At 36.8% G+C, this 17,777-nt stretch overlaps 1 protein-coding gene across 1 annotated transcript; it reads right to left on the reverse strand.

The window, feature by feature from the left end:
- Positions 1–6,633: 6,633 nt before the first annotated feature.
- Positions 6,634–16,739, reverse strand: sstr1b (somatostatin receptor 1b). The gene is given in 4 exon segments (XM_043243614.1): positions 6,634–7,307; positions 7,309–7,348; positions 7,351–8,483; positions 16,447–16,739. Coding segments are annotated over 3 exon segments (1,110 nt in total). The 5' UTR covers positions 7,841–8,483; positions 16,447–16,739; the 3' UTR covers positions 6,634–6,727.
- Positions 16,740–17,777: the final 1,038 nt, after the last annotated feature.

Below are 17,777 nucleotides of genomic sequence, written 5' to 3' on the forward strand. Positions count from 1 at the left end.
TGTTTTGACCCAGCAGTTGTGTTAAATGTTTAACTCAATCTTCTGGGTAGTAACCCAACTTCTGTGTCAAACAACTTAGTTCCTGGGTTTGTATTTAACCCAGCATTTTTCATCTGTTTTTGTAGCTTGGGACTTTTTGCATTATCTTATTCTATTCACATAAACAGTAACATATGATATATCTTCCATAACTCTTTGCTAATAATATTTCTGCCAAATCAAGGTCATTTAGCTGTGAATATAGACTAGCCATTTCAGAAGTCTCATTATAAATGCATTAAAGGTTGATCTTTTTGCAGTCAAGTTAAAATATAATTTATTTTAAAGTCACTTGTGTCCTGCCTCGTATTTCTTTCATAAGTTTGCTTCTGTTTCTTTAATTCAATGAAATAATGACATCCACTTTCATTAAATATTTGCATAAAGCTTATTTGACAGTAAGCGGCAGTGTTCGCACTGGGGAAAAAATTATTTGTAGTCAAATACACTTATGTTGACGTTCGGAGTAGCCTTACTGAAATTTGTACAGTGTGCATATAGTTTCGTTTACTTTATTGATGTGTTTCATTTAATTTATAGATCAAAGATCATATTAATTGTTGGAAGGGGATCATAGTATTGCATTAACATTGCAGAAATCATGCTCAAAAAATGTTAACATGCTCCTTGAAGGTATGTGAATGGCTAATGCATTAGAATGCATGAATTTTAATGTCTGTTCAATTAATATTCAGAACAAATAGCATTGAGAGGGCTGCTGGCTCATTTGACTCCATTAAGTCTGTATTTCGCCAATTACAGTTAAGCTTTAGAAAGATTCTGTAGCCTTGGGACTGAGCATCTACAAGCTGGAAGATAAATTTACTGACTCATTCTGCTTTTCGTTTTTGCCTCAAAGGCAGAAGAGTTAAGTGTTGCTACGAGATTACTTGGTAATGGGCTTTGGCATTGATTCAAAAATTCACTCGGTTACTGTAGAGACCTTATTTAGTTCCACCGTATCTCACAGGTACATTGCTTTTCACATCCAAATGATAAAATTTGTTCAGGCTTTCTATAATTGGTCTGAAGTTAAAAGGCTCAACCAACTTGACCTTTCTGTGATTGAGGGCAATAAGTTGTTGCTCAAAATATATGCTCAGCATTGTGGGCATTATTTTGACAGTCCAGTCACCCAGTGTGGGCTCTTGAGGGGATTCAGTGTGATTAGTTCTGTCCATCTTGATCAACAGTAAAAGGTTTCAGTGGCAGCACTGAATAAATGATTAACACACACACACACACATTGGTATTTGTTGTTTATGAGGACTCTCCATAATGGTTTTTACTGTACAAACTGTATGTGCTTTTGGCCTACACCAACCAAGTACCCTCAACAGGAAACTACAGCCATTTTGGATTTTTCAAAAAAGAAAAACACTATTTAATATGTTTTTACATTGCCAGTGTCCTCATATACCACCTTCAAATTGTAATACCTCTGCCATGCCCATGTCATTAAACACGTAAACCACAATTGCCCCACAGTAACTCTTTTCAGTACTCAGTCACAGAGAGTTTGAGCAGAGTGGACCGGCAACAATTTCCCTCCGAGCTCCTAGCATTTAATAATCACTCCACTCCAGCTCCATTCCAGCATTTCTCGCTCCCACTCCACGTGCTCAGCTGATCAGAAACGCCTTCATAGTAACTACTGAAATTAACCATGGTTTTACTGCAACCATGAATTAGCTATAGTTTTTGTAGAAAACCATACTAAAAAGCCATCTTAGGTGTATATGAATTTCTTCTTTCAGAAGAACAAAGTCAGAGTTTTTCATTTTATTTATCCTCCTCTACCAAGCTTGGTAATGCGGTAGATAGCGACCATTATTTTAAAGCTCAGCAAGTACTGCGATGTGAAACTAACCTACATGCCTTCGGGTTTGCATATTGAACCTGTGTTTTAGAGCCACTTAGTGGATATTTTTCTTTAAAACTGTGGTGAAAAGTGCAGTAAGGTACGTAAAAATGTTTCACAAAAAGTGCACAGAGGCACGTATTTTTATGAGACCAGGTTGAAAAAACACTGCAAGCTTTTATTCATTTTTACAAGACACAGCCTTTTTGCCAAATCCATTTGGTACAAATTATGGAGGTTACAGTTCTGTTACAAAAACTCTCTTTCACACTGTCAGAAAATATGTTGTAGTGTTGTGTTCATAATAATAGAGAGTGAGAGTACCCTAAGGTACTAATATGCACTCTTAAAGGGGTAAAGAAGATACAAAGGTATCTCTTAGAGAATTATGCCCAAGTGATAAGCTGCTGTACCCCTAAAGCTAAAGAATCTGCACATTCTTTTGCATGCCCCATATTTCTACCAAATGGATTTGGCATGAGGCAAAGAAGGCTGTGCACTGTAAAAGGAATAATAGTTTGTGGTTTAAACACATTAAGCAATTGTGTTGCTTTTATAAATTTATTTTAATAAAAGTAGTTCAGATATTGAGTTTCCCAAAATAAAAGAAGCTTTTATTTGAAGCAAAGTTTTGTAAAAGTTTGGTAGAGGTTGCTCAGAGGTTGGTCTCAGAGGTTGAACTGGCATGGAAATTGAATGAGGATTTCAACAATGTCAGTGAATTATAATGAGAGCACTGTGTGGAAAAAAAAAAGTATTTATTGCGCATTTGGAGTTTTGTGTTTAATGTTAATGTTCAGAATGCCATAGACAGATATCTGCAGTTTATATTCGTGCACAGTATGCAGGTTTTATGCATGCATAGAATGTACAGATAATCCGCTTACTCTGCAGTTCAAATGTGTGGCATCAGTAAGATTTAAAATAATAATAATAATAATGCTTTTATTCAGCAAAACAAATGTTAGAATGAATAATGGTTACTGTAAAGATGCTAAAAATGCTTATGCTTTGCATAAAAATATAAAGCCAAATTTAAGTAATATTGTCTGATTTGCCTTTATAGGAATGCATGTATTTATAAACTCATATTTCAAACAAATGTTGTCCAGTAGACAATGTTTGAATGGACGAAAATTAGCCATTGTGCAATGTTAGCATATGGTTATTGTCATCTGCTAAATAGTAACATTAACTGATTTTTCTAAATAACAGCAATGCTAGAACAATAAAAACCTAAAAAAACTTGGTATTATTTTCTTTCCATTCTTCACTCTCCCTTCCCCCTTCTCTCTTGCTCTCTCCCAAATGTCTCCAGTAATTTATTCGCTCGTGTGGCCATGTGTCCTTATTTCTGACTTTGCAGATGCTGACAGTAATATTAACACTGTGATTTGAGTCATCCGCAGTAGATGATTTCCAATGACGTGAGTTCTTTAGTTAATCTCGTGCCTGTGAAGGTCAGTTCGGTGTTTACAAAGTGCATTTAAATGTGCTTATGAAACATAATGGCTAAAGCAGGGAGGTAGTAAAGCATGCATGTGTTTCTACTCAGGTTCACTTGGGAGCCCTAGGTCTTTCCTGCCTGATGCTGCAGTATAGTAAATATATAGTTAACCTCTTTAAGGTAATGTTTTGTGCATGCTTCAGTGGACGGATAACTTGTTTGCATTTAAACTTGTATGTATCTAGAACCAAATATATGTGTATGGCTACTTTACCACAAATGCTAAAGAAATAATTATGATTGACTGAGTGCAACCTGATAGGACTCCAAATTGATGTTCAAATACACGTTCTTTGCACATAATTGTGGAGCATGCAGATATGCATGCTTATTTCTCAGGATTCTCATCATGAGAAGAACATTGCATGTTCATGCGTTCTTTTTTGGTCTTTTTTGCTCTTCTGTGATTTATTCATTTGTTTGTGGTCGGCCTGATTTATTGGCTGAACACAAGGTAAAGTCTCTTTAGGATGTCTTTGCGTTGACCATGAAGTGTTCTCAGGGTCAAGCATAAAGTAACTACACCTCTGTGTCTATTTCTTGCTAGTTAGAGGCAGTTTTGACTGTCAGGAAATAAAAATGAATCACGTCACTAAACAAAGCCAGCTGTTTTTGCTGGATTCGCAGTGTTTCTGTTTTTGTGTGTGGCAGCAACTCTTCCATACCGAGAGAAGAGTAAATGCATTGAGCAAACTCATGCCATGAGGTTAGGGGAAAGGAATGGGCAAACGTCCACATCTGCGTGATTTCAGCTGTCATTAGACTGAAACCGATCCATGGCAATGAATTGGCTGAGTGGATGGAGGACCTCAAAGTGATTAAGAATGATGCAACAAGCACAGATAGCAGTGGTTTTAGTCAGTGGCTTGAGAGCTGGCAGACTAGCTTCCTCCTGTCTGAAACTCAAGTATCTGTCTGTGTCAAGTTCAAGTGAATTTAATTACGATTATGATTCCAGCGAGCACCTTGTTCATCATGCAGCTGCAGCTGAAAGAATTCTTCGCTGTGTGATGCAATAGCGCTGCTCCAGACAAATAGCAGACGCCAAGACCAGGTTCTATCAAATTTTATTGTCTTTTTTAAATTTATTTTTTAAATACCAACAATTTGGACCCACAACACAGTTTCAAAGCAGGGTGAACTAACTCAAATTTGAAGTAAATAATGATTTAAGCAGGAACAACTGGAGTATTTTGTTATGGAGGTATTGTGCTTTCAGAAGTACACAGAATCCACAAACGAATCATATAACTATTTCAACATATGTTTCATATAAACATTAATCTACAATGAATCTACATTTAACATTATTACATAAGGATCACAGATTTAAAAGTATGGGGGATATTGGTTGTTCATAATGAGGTCTTGCTGGCCAATCTTTACCACATAAAAAGTTATTGATGGTAATTAGTAGTATTTTAAGGCAAACTGAGACATAGCATATCCTTCTCTCATGACTTCATGCTTAGTGACAAATATATTGACCTTGCTGACCTTTGTTGACCTTTTACTTACTATTAAGTTGCAATCACATTAGTGATCATCTCAGGCAAATAGTTAAAAGTATAGATATGCATGAAACATCACTCACACAGAGGTCACTTTCAAACCAAAAAAGCTTTCTGTTGCTAATTTCTGTCTTATAATGTCTACTTGAGGAAACGTGACTGGATTTTGAGCATGTAATTTTGCTCAACCACACTTTCATAAGGAGTCAATTTAAATATCCTAATTACCATATCATGTTGTTTTGATTGATGCTAACCATTCCCTAAAGCACATTTGAATTAAAACAATGTCGACACACCAATTAGAAATGAAAGATATTTAAAGATACAACAAACATTTCAGTTGTTATCTATTCAGATGCACTGGACTGCCTTGTCTCTTTAGATACCTATATTTGATATCTGAATATGTAAGACAAGAAATGTATTGATTGGCATGTTCATGAAACATTGGGGAACTAGTAAAAACTTTAACTTAATGTAAATTAAATTATTCTATTTGTATAACCAAATATGTAATTGTGCTTACAACTGCTCAAAGTAGGCTGCCTCTGTGATCATTTTTCTTAAAACTAATGCCATAAACTTTTAGCCAAAATAACGGCTAAAAGTATCAGTATAATTGGTAAGCCCCTTTAGCTGCTGTTGCTCACTCTGACAAACAAAATTGCTATTGTCTTAAAATGACGGCTGACAGTGTCCTAAAACCTTGTCCTAAGATGTGTTTAATCAATTTTGGACACAGAAAGACCATCATTTAAGTTGCCATCAAAAAGGGATATATGAAATATTTAAAAATAAATATGTAAAAATACAGATCACAATCCAAATAATATATCCTGGATCAACACTTTTCATTAAGTTAATTTACATTTCACTGGTTGGAGAGGCACTGAAATGTAAGCCTTTGTTTATGTGCTTTTGACTTACACTGTACATGATGTGAGAAGAGTTCGTTATTTATGCTTATCTTTAGCACTGGCTCACTAACTTTAACATTTAAACCAGTGATACCTTGCTTAAGCAGATGAAAATTATAACTTCATTGGGGGTATGGCATCCAGAAAATGAAAATTTTATTTTCCATTGGTATTAGAGTTGAATGCTTAGGACATTTTGTTTGAGTTTAGGAAATGTAATCAAATGTATCCTATTGCCTATCCGCTCTGGATACCTTGAATCAGTGTTACAAGTATCCCGGCATATTGTTTTTCCATATTTGTAGCATTACACCATCAAATCAGTGAAAGCTTCAGATCTTCCCATGTTTCTCTATGGCACTGAAATTTTGATGTCCTAGTTCCTGTGCAACTGCTACTCAACTGCCATTGACTCATCTGCGCTTGAGGGAAGGGGCTTAGCTCTAATAGAAAGCTCTGGCAACACTATGATGGTCCCTTTGTACAGTTTAATGACAATAAGTAACTTTGCACCTGCAAGTCAAATAACTTTCATTAAAATATTCATACACCGCCTGATTAATACCTGCTAAATCTTTATTGTGATAATCTCCCAACAGACATTCTGCTGACTATAGGTAACTTTGCAAGAACATGTTAATTTATTCCAACCCTAATCCTACCAGTCTACTAATCTGATGAAAGTTAGTGTATGTGTGGGTGCAACGTTACTAATAGTCAACGAAATGTGTTAAAAGGACCATCAAAATAAAGTGAAACCAAAATTCTTAGCTAAAAACTTTCTCTGATATTTAGAGAGCTCTTAGTGGCAAGATAAAAAAGTTTTGTGAACATGGGCCCAGGTTTGGAGATATCCCTTTAAACTCTAACACTCTCAGTGAATATCCTCTCACAGAGTGGTTGTACGAGACGTACAGGTTCCGTTACGAAACACCATTTCGGAGGCCAAGCACTCCTTTGGAAAGTCCGGTGGGCCGCATGTGGTCTGACGCCGCAGGGCCACAGCACAGTAGTCAACCTGCTCAGCATCCAGTCCGTTCTCCAGCCAGCGAAAGCAAATGATACGCTGAAACGAGCGGCGGAAGTTGTCCGACACGAATCCGTAAAGAATGGGGTTGGCTCCGCTGTTAGCATAGCTAAGAATGACAAATAGCTGAGTCACCATGGGGTCCGGCGGCTTGCGGAACACACTAATCAGCTGCACAATATAAAACGGCATCCAGCAGAGCACAAAAACGGCCACCACCAGCAGCACCATGCGCGTGATCTTCTTTTCAGAGCGCCGCCGCTGCAGCCAGCCCGCTTTCAGACCCACCGCTCGCATGCGCACCACGATCAAGCAGTAGCACAGGCAGATGGCAGCCACGGGGAGCAAGAAACCAAGGAGGAACGTGTAGACCACAAATGCTTCTGACCATGAGGACTCGGGCCATAGGAAGTTGCAGTCCACTCCTCCGTCCTGCGCCGGACCGTGTCGCGAAGATGATGATGGGCAGAATAACGAGCAGCGAAAGCCCCACACGCAAACGTTGACCACTTTGGCGACGGTCGGGCGACGGTAGCGAGCCGCTTTGATCGGGTGCACCACTGCGATGTAGCGGTCCACGCTCAGCACGGTCAGGCAGAAGATGCTGGTGAACATGTTGATGCCGTCCACGCTGAGAACCAAACGACACATGAGCGAGCCAAACGGCCAGTGATGCACCGCGGCCGAGGTCGCCAGGAAAGGGACGCTCAACATAAAGAGTTCATCCGCAATGGCGAGATTGAGAATGTAGATGTTGGTGGCCGTCTTCATCTTGGCGTACTTCAGGATGACATAGATGACCATGGCGTTTCCTGTGACACCGATGCAGCACACCAGGGCATAGATGGAGGGGATGATGATCTTGCTGGCATCGGGTTCGGGTTCATAATACTCATAATCGCCGGTAGAGTTGAACGGTAGGCCAGTTGAGAACATGAAGCTCTCGCTGCCATTGTATCCAGCAAGCTCTGCCATTTTTTGTTGTATTGGCTTGTATTTTTTGATGTTTTGCACCCAAATCAGTTTTTTTATATAAGCGACTTCCAAAAGTCAGTGTCTCAAACGGTCAGACATTTCTCCGACCTTCAAGTGTCCTTGAAACCAATAAGCAGGTACTTCGACAGCTTCACGTGGGTCTCATGTCCATCACCTAAGGGACTCCAGTTCCTTCAGAACGCAGAGATAATAAGCAGAAAAATTGGAATCCGAAGGCGAAATTGTTGCATCTGCAGAATTCTGAGCATGAGCATTCCTCTTCGATTCCTAACCAAACCTGTTCTCATCTATGAGAGTGTGCAGGTGTTGAAGGGCATGGCTCGCTGAGCATCATTCAACTTCTCATTCTTGGCAGAGGGAAGGCATTCCAGCTCATTAAAAAGAAATTGAGTCTGTGAATCAAAGTATTACGACGTTACTCTCCATGCACTCTTGCCGCAAGAACAGCCTCCCAGTAGAGAAGGTGATCCACGGCATACTGTTAAATCAAGATTAGTTCATCTGGAGTTGAAGCTGTTCTATCGTACCGTCTTAAAAGAGTGATAGTTAGAGGAGTTTAGCTCTAATATATTTAGTTCGCTTTGTTTTGCTGGTATTCCTGTGTTGCAGGTGTCATTAAGATCTATAAACAGAAAAGAAAAAACATGTTAAATACAGGCACTGATGGCTATAAAAAAGTGAAAATATCTAAACATCCTTAACCTTCACCTGTTTCAGCCATTTTTCCCAAATTGCAAGTTAATTTTCCAAAGTTTTATTTTTATATCTTGTTATAGTTGTGGTGTTCCCAATCAAAAAATACAAATTTCTTATGTTATATTATTAAATAAAAATGACTGATTGATTGATTTTACCAAATATTGGATTCAATATTTTTTCTATTAGTTTTCTTTAAATTAGCACAGATTTTATTGTCCATTTCAGAACTGATTGATCATTGGCCCCATTGAACTGAGAGCTTATGCACTTTAGATAAATAGATTTTAATACAAACAAACTAGTCAATTTCAAAGATTGATTTTTGCATTTTAAACACAGCACAAGAGTTAAAATTCAGACCTTTTTGTTTCCGATAATTACAGTTTATTTGTCTTTTAAAACCACAAATCCCAGACTTTTTTTTTTGGAAAATATCTACAAAAAACATAAAATTTATGCTAAAAAAGAATCACTTGCTAGAATTAATTGCAATTTGTAGTAAATAATTAGTAATTTATTATATTTAAAGAATGTTTAAGAACTTTTCACCAAAACAGTGATTTTACAGATTATTTCAAGAAAGCTGTTCATCCCTGTCTGAGTGTGTGTGTGTCTGCATATCATTTTGCCCTGGATATAAACTGGATTCAGAGATTAGAAGTGAGATATATTTGTCATCCGTGTCATTTTGGATGTAAGAGCGCAAAGCGAGTGTGTCCTAAAGCTCTCTCAGCCATCCCCTCTTCAATTAGAAGACATGACGATGCAGAGACACCTTTGATTTCAATCTGTTTGCTCACAAAGAGCAAACATCCTGCTGCAGGACTCAACCGTGGTGATGCCAACTAAATGAGAAAGTAATGAAAAGGAGAGGACAGAAAACACTAACCCCTGCACCTCCTCACAGCTCGAGCCAGGCAGCCAGTGCCCCTGATCATCCAAAAGGCAAATGCAGTGTTAAGCACAAATCTGGTAAGCTAATAACACGAATGGCTGGAATACAAATGGCTTTGTGCTCGCCCCAGCAATGTGTAAAAACAGCTAATGTTCAAGAAAACATCACTGTGAGCAGAATTTTGAACACAGGAGCCCAGATAATAATAAAGCCGCTTCTCTCCCCTGCCATTCAATTTTACAGTTTCAAGCAGAGAGAGATATAGATCTGTATTTGGGAAGATGGAACATTTTGCTAAAACTAGATAAGTCCAAGCACCCAGTTGTGTTATTGCTAATAACAATTGCTCTTGTGTTTTTTCCTGGGGACTTTTTAAAGCCTTTTTAAACCAGAATCGGTCTAAATTGTACCTGTATTTATAGCCCACGTGTATTTTCATTTAGGAAAATTACTACACAAGTAACTTGCCCTGAAAAAGAACCTGATTCTCTGCCTTCAGTACTTTTCAAATGAAAAAATCATTTACTGAATTGGTACTGAACTAAATCGATTCAGCTCTGAATACTGACGATATAGTCTTCTGCCGTCTTTGAAATTATTTCTAATTAATAAACTTTGGGACACTGACACTGTTATTAATCTAACTTAATTCATATATTTTACATCATGGCTGCTTTCTGTTTACAGCGATTTTATATAAATATAATCAGTTTGGTACGTACTCTGCTTTAATAATGCATACTTAACCTCTGTGTATCAAATGGACATGAAATTGCATTATCTACAAAGCATTTCTAACCCCTCTCACCCGGTAAATAGTGCATTCACGGCTGTAATCTCCATACAGACACCTGCTGATGCCAAAGCAAAAGGCTTTTTATGACGTAATGGGCATTTCTTGTCTGTCTGTGATGTGCTTTTCTTTTCATATAGGAGAAGACATGCTAGAAGGTTTAAAGAAGCATGGGATGGATGAGAAATGAAGATGATACTAAAAAGCGAGGAGAATATATAATAGGAAAGCGAAGAGAAGAGAAAAGAGTGACAGGGGATATGGACCTTGAACAGATACACAAAAAGCAAGAACCAGCAGGAGCAGGGAACACAGTAGGATTGTGAAAGAGGAGCAGGTCACGGGTGGACCGACTCACACATACAACCGAGAGTGAATGAAGACATGCTGGAGGAGCTCATGATGAAAGACAGAAGATCAAGGGAGGGAAAAGAAGGAAAGAGAATAAGTGAGAATGGGTTCACAGTGGAGAGAAAACTCCATCACTGTTCTCTGACATTTTCCTCCGGCTCCAGAGTTTCTCTCCTCTCTCGCTTCTCTCTCTCTCTCTCTGAAATAGTGACACATTAATAATGTGACTGGAAGAGGAGGCACATGAAAATTGGGTGTAGCTGGTCAATGACAAATAAGGATATCTGAGAGGATGAACATGAGAAATCCAAAAATCTAGTTTAACAGTTCAAAGTTTTTCTTTTTTTTTGTGTGTGTGTGTGGGGGGGGGGGATTTAGCCATCAAGTAGATTTTTATGATTTCATTATAGCGTTTCATTAAACTCATAACCCCCCTGCAGTGCATTCACAAACCCTACTTGGGAAACCTTGACGTAATATAATATTTATTGCATTTTATGTTTTTGATAACAACAAATGGAAGATATTTTCATATTCTTTATATTTTTATATCCATGTGGTACAAGATTATTCCATCTAAAACAATGTAAGTACTAACTACAATTTTTTTCATGTAATTTGGAAACAGTCACGGATTATGATTTGCTAGTAATCTACCAGCTCTCTATATATAAAGATGCTAGCATGTAAGTATTCGTGCCATGTGCTGCATATTACAGGAATTTATTTTGACAACCCGATCACTGCCCACACAAAATGTTCCTCGGTAATCAACACATACTTGAGGATGCTTAAAGATTGTCACCTTCAAGAAAAAGAACCACACGGTCAAAAAACATGCGAGTTTTGTACATAAAATTTTGTACATAGTGAACACGAAAACAAGGCTAATTTGCCAAACAGTCAGTATAAAATTAGATTTTGCAGTGAATATAAAGTGAAAATTATAGCAAGCGAAACAGATTGGTGTCAAGGGTTTTTGTCGCAATTAATATTTGTAAAGCCTAATTTGCAAATGCATTACATTTGTGTCACCCTCCCACAAATGGCCTATGTTTTACAAGACTGTGACGTTGGTTGAAGCACTGGGAATATAATAAACATCAGTGCTGAAGTCTGAATAAAACAGAGTACCAAACTCATTTTTGGGCAAATGTGACTGATGCTTTTAGCACCTTTTACTGAGCTCAAAGCATTTGTCTAACACAAAAGCGTGTGGCTGCAGTATGTGGATATGATAGACTACCCTTTAAAATCATGGTAAAAGGACAATAAAGTGCCATTCTGTCATCTAATGTCATTGTATAGCTACTAAAAAGGCAATAAACAAAGACAGTGCTTCACACCTTCGCATGAAGTCATGTGACAGGATTGGCTCCCGTTAATCCAACTCAACATGCTTTGTAACACTGTGTGTGTGTGTGTGTGTGTGTGTGCATGGTGGTCTTCAAATGCTGCTCGCTCAACCACAGCCTACAGAGTCATTATGTTGGAAAGGAGATCATCTGGTCGTCATTATCATTATAATCAAAGCAAGTTTTTGTCCCTCACTTTATCTTCTCACTCGCTAAATACACATATTACTCTAGCAGCAATCTCTCACTAAGATATAGCCAACAGTAACTCCTAAAGGGATAGTTTACCCCCAAAAGTTTCATTTTGTCGTAATTTATTCTCGAGTTTTTCCAAACTTGTGTACATTTCTTTCCCCTGTTGAGCAATCAAACAGGTGCTGGTAGCTATTGACTTCCACAGGATGAAAAAAAAAACACTATGGAAGTCATTGGCTACCTCCAACTGTGTGGTTAACGACATTCTTCAAAATATCTTTCCTTTGTGTTTAACGGAAGAAAGAAACTCATACAGATTTGGAAGAACTTCGCGGTTTTATTTGTATCCTTTTATTCCGTTGTAGCAATGTAAATCAACATTTCCATACTCCATTGCAGTGAATTGCACACTTTTCTGAAGAAAATGTGACTTCTGCTTGTCTATTGTCATGATACTTATGTTGTGAGTGGTTGCCATGGTATTTCTATAAGGTTGTTATCATGTTTTGTATGTGATAAGATGGGGGTTTCTGGATGGTTGCTAAGTGAGTGTTTACTGGTGGAAGCCAAACGAGACTACTCTCGGACAAAAGGTACAACGCTATCATTGGGACAGCATTAATGTGTAGGCTACCCCAAATAAGGTACAAAAATGCACTTTTTGTAAAGGGTGCCGTCTCAGTCACTACTTTTGTACCTTTTTTCCAGAGAGTGTATGACATTCTTGGTCTTAGATATGGCTCTTGTGCCTACATATAAATGAGATTTTAAATCAGTTTATGAGGAAAATTTGATTGTAAAAGCATTAGCGGAAGATTTTGCTACCTGATATCATGCATGTGCTTATAAATAATACGCCAAATAAAAACAAACACTCGTGGTATAGATACTCAAAAATTGCCTTGTATATGTTACACCATGGGTAGGATCAGGGCTGTGGGGCACATGTGTATATACGCGAAAATATCCACATATATACGGCAAAGTCCATTTTTGCGTTTACTGCTTCAGCGTATTTTTAGAAGTCTTTTCATGAGCCTATTTATAATCATGCTTGAAGCCAGCCTTTTCCTGATGGCATTTTCTTTGGGCAAAAATACCGTTGTTGCTTCTTTTCTTCTCTGAGGTCACGTGTTATGATGTTAAGCTATTCCTGTTGTCTTTTTAAATTTTAATGCAATTTCCACACGCCATTAATAACGCAAAGGTCGTAACTTCCCTACTTCTTATTACCATAATAAAACAGTTTGTTGGGTAATTTGTGGCACACGTTGCTACTGGCGGCAGAAAGAGAGCAATGGCTGTCACGTGCTAACGTGTTGCTTGTTTGCACGGCTCCACTTGACCATCTCAGAGTCGGTCTGAAAAAGCGAGCTGCAGTGGGGGGGGGGTTTTAGACGAGCTCGTCTCTGCATCTGTACGCATCTCACGTCTCTACAGTACAGCGCCTCACAACGCTCTTGTACTGGCTGTGCAAGGGAGGGTATTTTATTTAGTGAGTGTGCAGCTACAAGACAAAATGAATGTGAACGTGATCGATAAAACCACATTCTGGTGTGCATTTAAATAGAGCGTTTACTTGGACTTCCTGGCAAACACACAGTCTCCACCTTGTGGCAATATATTGAGGTCTGCGCTGCATTTCCAAAGTGATTCAATTTAGCAAGATTGCTGTGTACTCTTTTATTGACACAGAGTGAAACTATCAATACGTAATATTGTTTCATGATCGATCTTGGAAAATCAGACTGAATGCTTGTTACTTTCAGATTTTATTTTCACAGGCTATTGAACTACATAATGCAACATGTTATTTTATAAGCTGTCACTCGTAATTCAATGGTTGATTTATTTTCAAATTGACTGTAAAGTGCATCTATCTATCTATCTATCTATCTATCTATCTATCTATCTATCTATCTATCTATCTATCTATCTATCTATCTATTTTAATAATAGTATAGAAGTAGTAGTGGTAATAATAATAATGCAGTGGTGGTTGTTGTTGTAATTGTATGTGTGTGTATGTGTATATATATATATATATATATATATATATATATATATATATATATATGTGTGTGTGTGTGTGTGTGTGTATGTGTGTATATATGTATATATATATATATATATATATATATATATATATATATATATATATATATATATATATATATATTATCATTTTACAATACTATTAATCTTTAAATAGAATATTTGGTTATATCTCATGTGTGAGGGACAATCTGATAATCTGATGTAACAATCTGATATAACTGTACAAAGAGATATATTATATCTATTATATATTATATATATAACTTTTCCTTCCTGCAAGCTCTGTACTGTTGCACTCATGTTTAATCAGGTTGTCCTTGGAGCAGACAATTAACGTGACTCATGGAGACAGGACAGCAGATAAATAGATCAGATACTTCACTGGGGTGCTTTCTTCTCTTTGCTTGTGTTAAGATGTCTGATTCTGATTTTATCTGTCTGTTGAGTTTTTTCAGACACAATAGATTTCCATTTTCACCTTATATAGCTGTCCAATAGCTCCTCGTCAGTTTGTTTAAATGATCTTTTCTACTCCAACAGAACGTCATTAGAGGTCAGTGTGAGTCCACCAGTAGTTTGCACACAGTTAGTGTAATGAGGCTTTCGGTTAATCAGGTTAGCCAGACCTCCTGCGGTACAGTGATACGACTCGTCACGTTTCTGCTCTGCACGCTTCCTTTAAGCAGCAACAGATATTTATTTTTAGGTCTTCAAATAAACAAACAATTATTACACCGTTACTAAAGGTCCGGCCATGTAAAATGAGCTCGATAACATTAAAATAGATAAATTATCATATGCAAAATTAAACTAAATTTTAATAACCGATTTTAAAATAAAGAATAAAGTCAGTTTGTATAAAAATAAAAAGCATTATATGTCATTTTCTTGTTCATAATTTCCTTGGTCTTGATAAACTATTGTAAATACAAATGTATGCATATTTATAAGTAATAGATCTGCTTTTGTAGCTTTGGGAGTAGTCTATAGAATAGTCTTTATATATAAAATGATTGGCTCTACTTGCATTTATATAATAGTAATATTACACTTCCTTCAAATCCTGCAGCAGTATCACCTGTCCCTTCATTTCCTCTCTGAGATGGAGATGAAATACTGAAACATCTGAACAGGTCACGTAAAGTGCTGCTTTAAACACAAAAATTACTGATAACAGCTGAGAATGACATATGAAAGATACTGTGCACTTATACTTATCACCATTATAAGCTCATGCTGGTGGAACCTACAGCAGGGATTCAGTGATATTCAAGCGTGTTACTTGAGCTTTTTTGAGTTGTAAAACACAAACTAGGACTTTTAACAAAAAGATAACAAAACAATTAACAAAAAATCAGATTTCAGAATCATGAATAATATCTTCTTCTTTTTTTCGCAACAATGGGATGTCAGACAAAGCAAATTATAACGGCCACTTCAATGATATCAGCAATGTTATATGATATGATATACATATGTGTGAAGTTCTATGAGGTTACATTTATTTCAAATGTACCAAGTACATTTTCTATAAAATTAATGGGATTGGAAAATGATAAATCATGCTCAGTAATAACAATAATATATATATATATATATATATATATATATATATATATATATATATATATATATATATATATATATATATATATATATATACATAGTGTGAGTGTGTGTCATCAATCATTTTCAACATTTGGAAAGAAATGTGTTTCCTTATTTTCATACTGGGTTTAATTGTAATGTTTAAATTTTTTTAGATTATGTATTGTTCCTGTTCTAATGCTTTTGTATGAATGAAAGAAACTGCTCTCTCTCTCTCTCTCTCTCTCTCTCTCTCTCTCTCTCTCTCTCTCTCTCTCTCTCTCTCTCTCTCTCTCTCTCTCTCTCTCTCCCCACCTCTTCACACACAGTTACAGATCTAAAACATCATGTTCTCTAATATAATTCCTGTTATATGCTTGAAGGACATATCGTTTCTGTGTGATTTTATACCCGTGGACGTAGACATAAAATCAGAATCCTTCATAAATGTTATTTTGTTAAGTTATCGCAAACTAAAGATATAAAGAATTTAGAATTTCCATTCTCAGGTTTCATTGCATTTGAGGAAAACGACATTTATAAATGCAAACAAAACCTGAAATTCTAAAAAAAAAAAAAAAAATCCAAATGCCTTATATTTTTTGTTTTTGCGATAAAAGTGTATGTAGTGCTGTAATGCTGTAATGTTTACCTGATGTGCTCCAGATGGGTAGAGTTGTGTTGGTTAGTGATCCTGCTTGATGTAAATCAGGAGGAACAGGCTGATATGTCAGTCTGTTTGTGCAGGTTGTTCTGTATCGTCCTCATGATGCTGGAAACACTGACAAAGCTGAAGCATCTTCTAGTCTCCAGCTCTTTCATCCGTCCACCCGCTAACCAGCTATCTCTCTGTCTGCATCTGTCTCTCTCTCCCTCGTTCCTGTGCTGCCTTCACATATTCTCCTTGATTCCAGTGGTTGTGCGCTGATGTTCTCTCTCTCTCTCTCTCTCTCTCTCTCTCTCTCTCTCTCCTGTGTGCGTCTCTCTCTGTCTGATTTCTCTCTCTCTATCCTCCCTCTAATCTTTCTGTCTCATTACATACACATTTATTCTATTTTCAGGACAAACAGCTCTCGTTTCTTTCCCTTCATTCACTCAGACTTCAGCCCGGAAGGTATTTTGGCCGTGAACACTGACTATACCTGTCCGGTTTGATTGTTTGATTGATCGCCAGCCTTCGGCTGAAACCTATTGTGCCAAGGCATGTTAAAACTCAAACTTTAATAAACGATTGTTTCGTAGGTGTTCTTTTGGCTGTCTACAGGATGTAACGGTACGCATCACGGTAATGACAGTGGACAGCTGTGGACAGTTTAATATTGAACTGGGGAAAGTGTATTTGTTCTGTCAAAAATGATATTCTGAGGTGCCATTTGGTTTTTCTCTCTCTTTTTCATTTGCAAGTTCACTCTCATAATAGCAAACATAAAGAATTGGTTTTATGATAGTGAAAACAGACTAAATGTTGCATTATTTGACATTATATGTAGCAGTTTCTTTGTTCCCATATTTTTATTTATTTTATTTACTTATACAGTAACAAACATAAAAATCACCAAAAAAAAGTGGGCAAAAAGTGACATATGATCGTGACATCGGCAAATATATTGCATCATTTATTAAATATTAAATATATGTTAATATATATATATGTGTGTGTGTGTGTGTGTGTGTGTGTGTGTGTGTGTATATACGTCATGGTAGCATTGGTGTTTTCCTTAAAATATTTATTCTAAAGCATAAAATATTGAACAGAATTTACATTCAATTGTAACTTTTTTGTTATTCTGTATTTGTTTAAGTGCCTAATCTTGCCTAATTGCAAACTCTTTTAATCTCTTTTATAGCTTTAACGCTTTCACTTTTATCATTTTGTGTTGAAATGAAAACTGGTTTCAGAGTAAAACTAATTAACTTCCTAATGACAATTCAAGTTCTGAAATTACAAAGAAGTGATAAACAGTTATGCAACACATTCCATCT

This window comes from Puntigrus tetrazona, chromosome 7, assembly GCF_018831695.1.
Source record: "Puntigrus tetrazona isolate hp1 chromosome 7, ASM1883169v1, whole genome shotgun sequence".
NCBI lineage: Eukaryota > Metazoa > Chordata > Actinopteri > Cypriniformes > Cyprinidae > Puntigrus > Puntigrus tetrazona.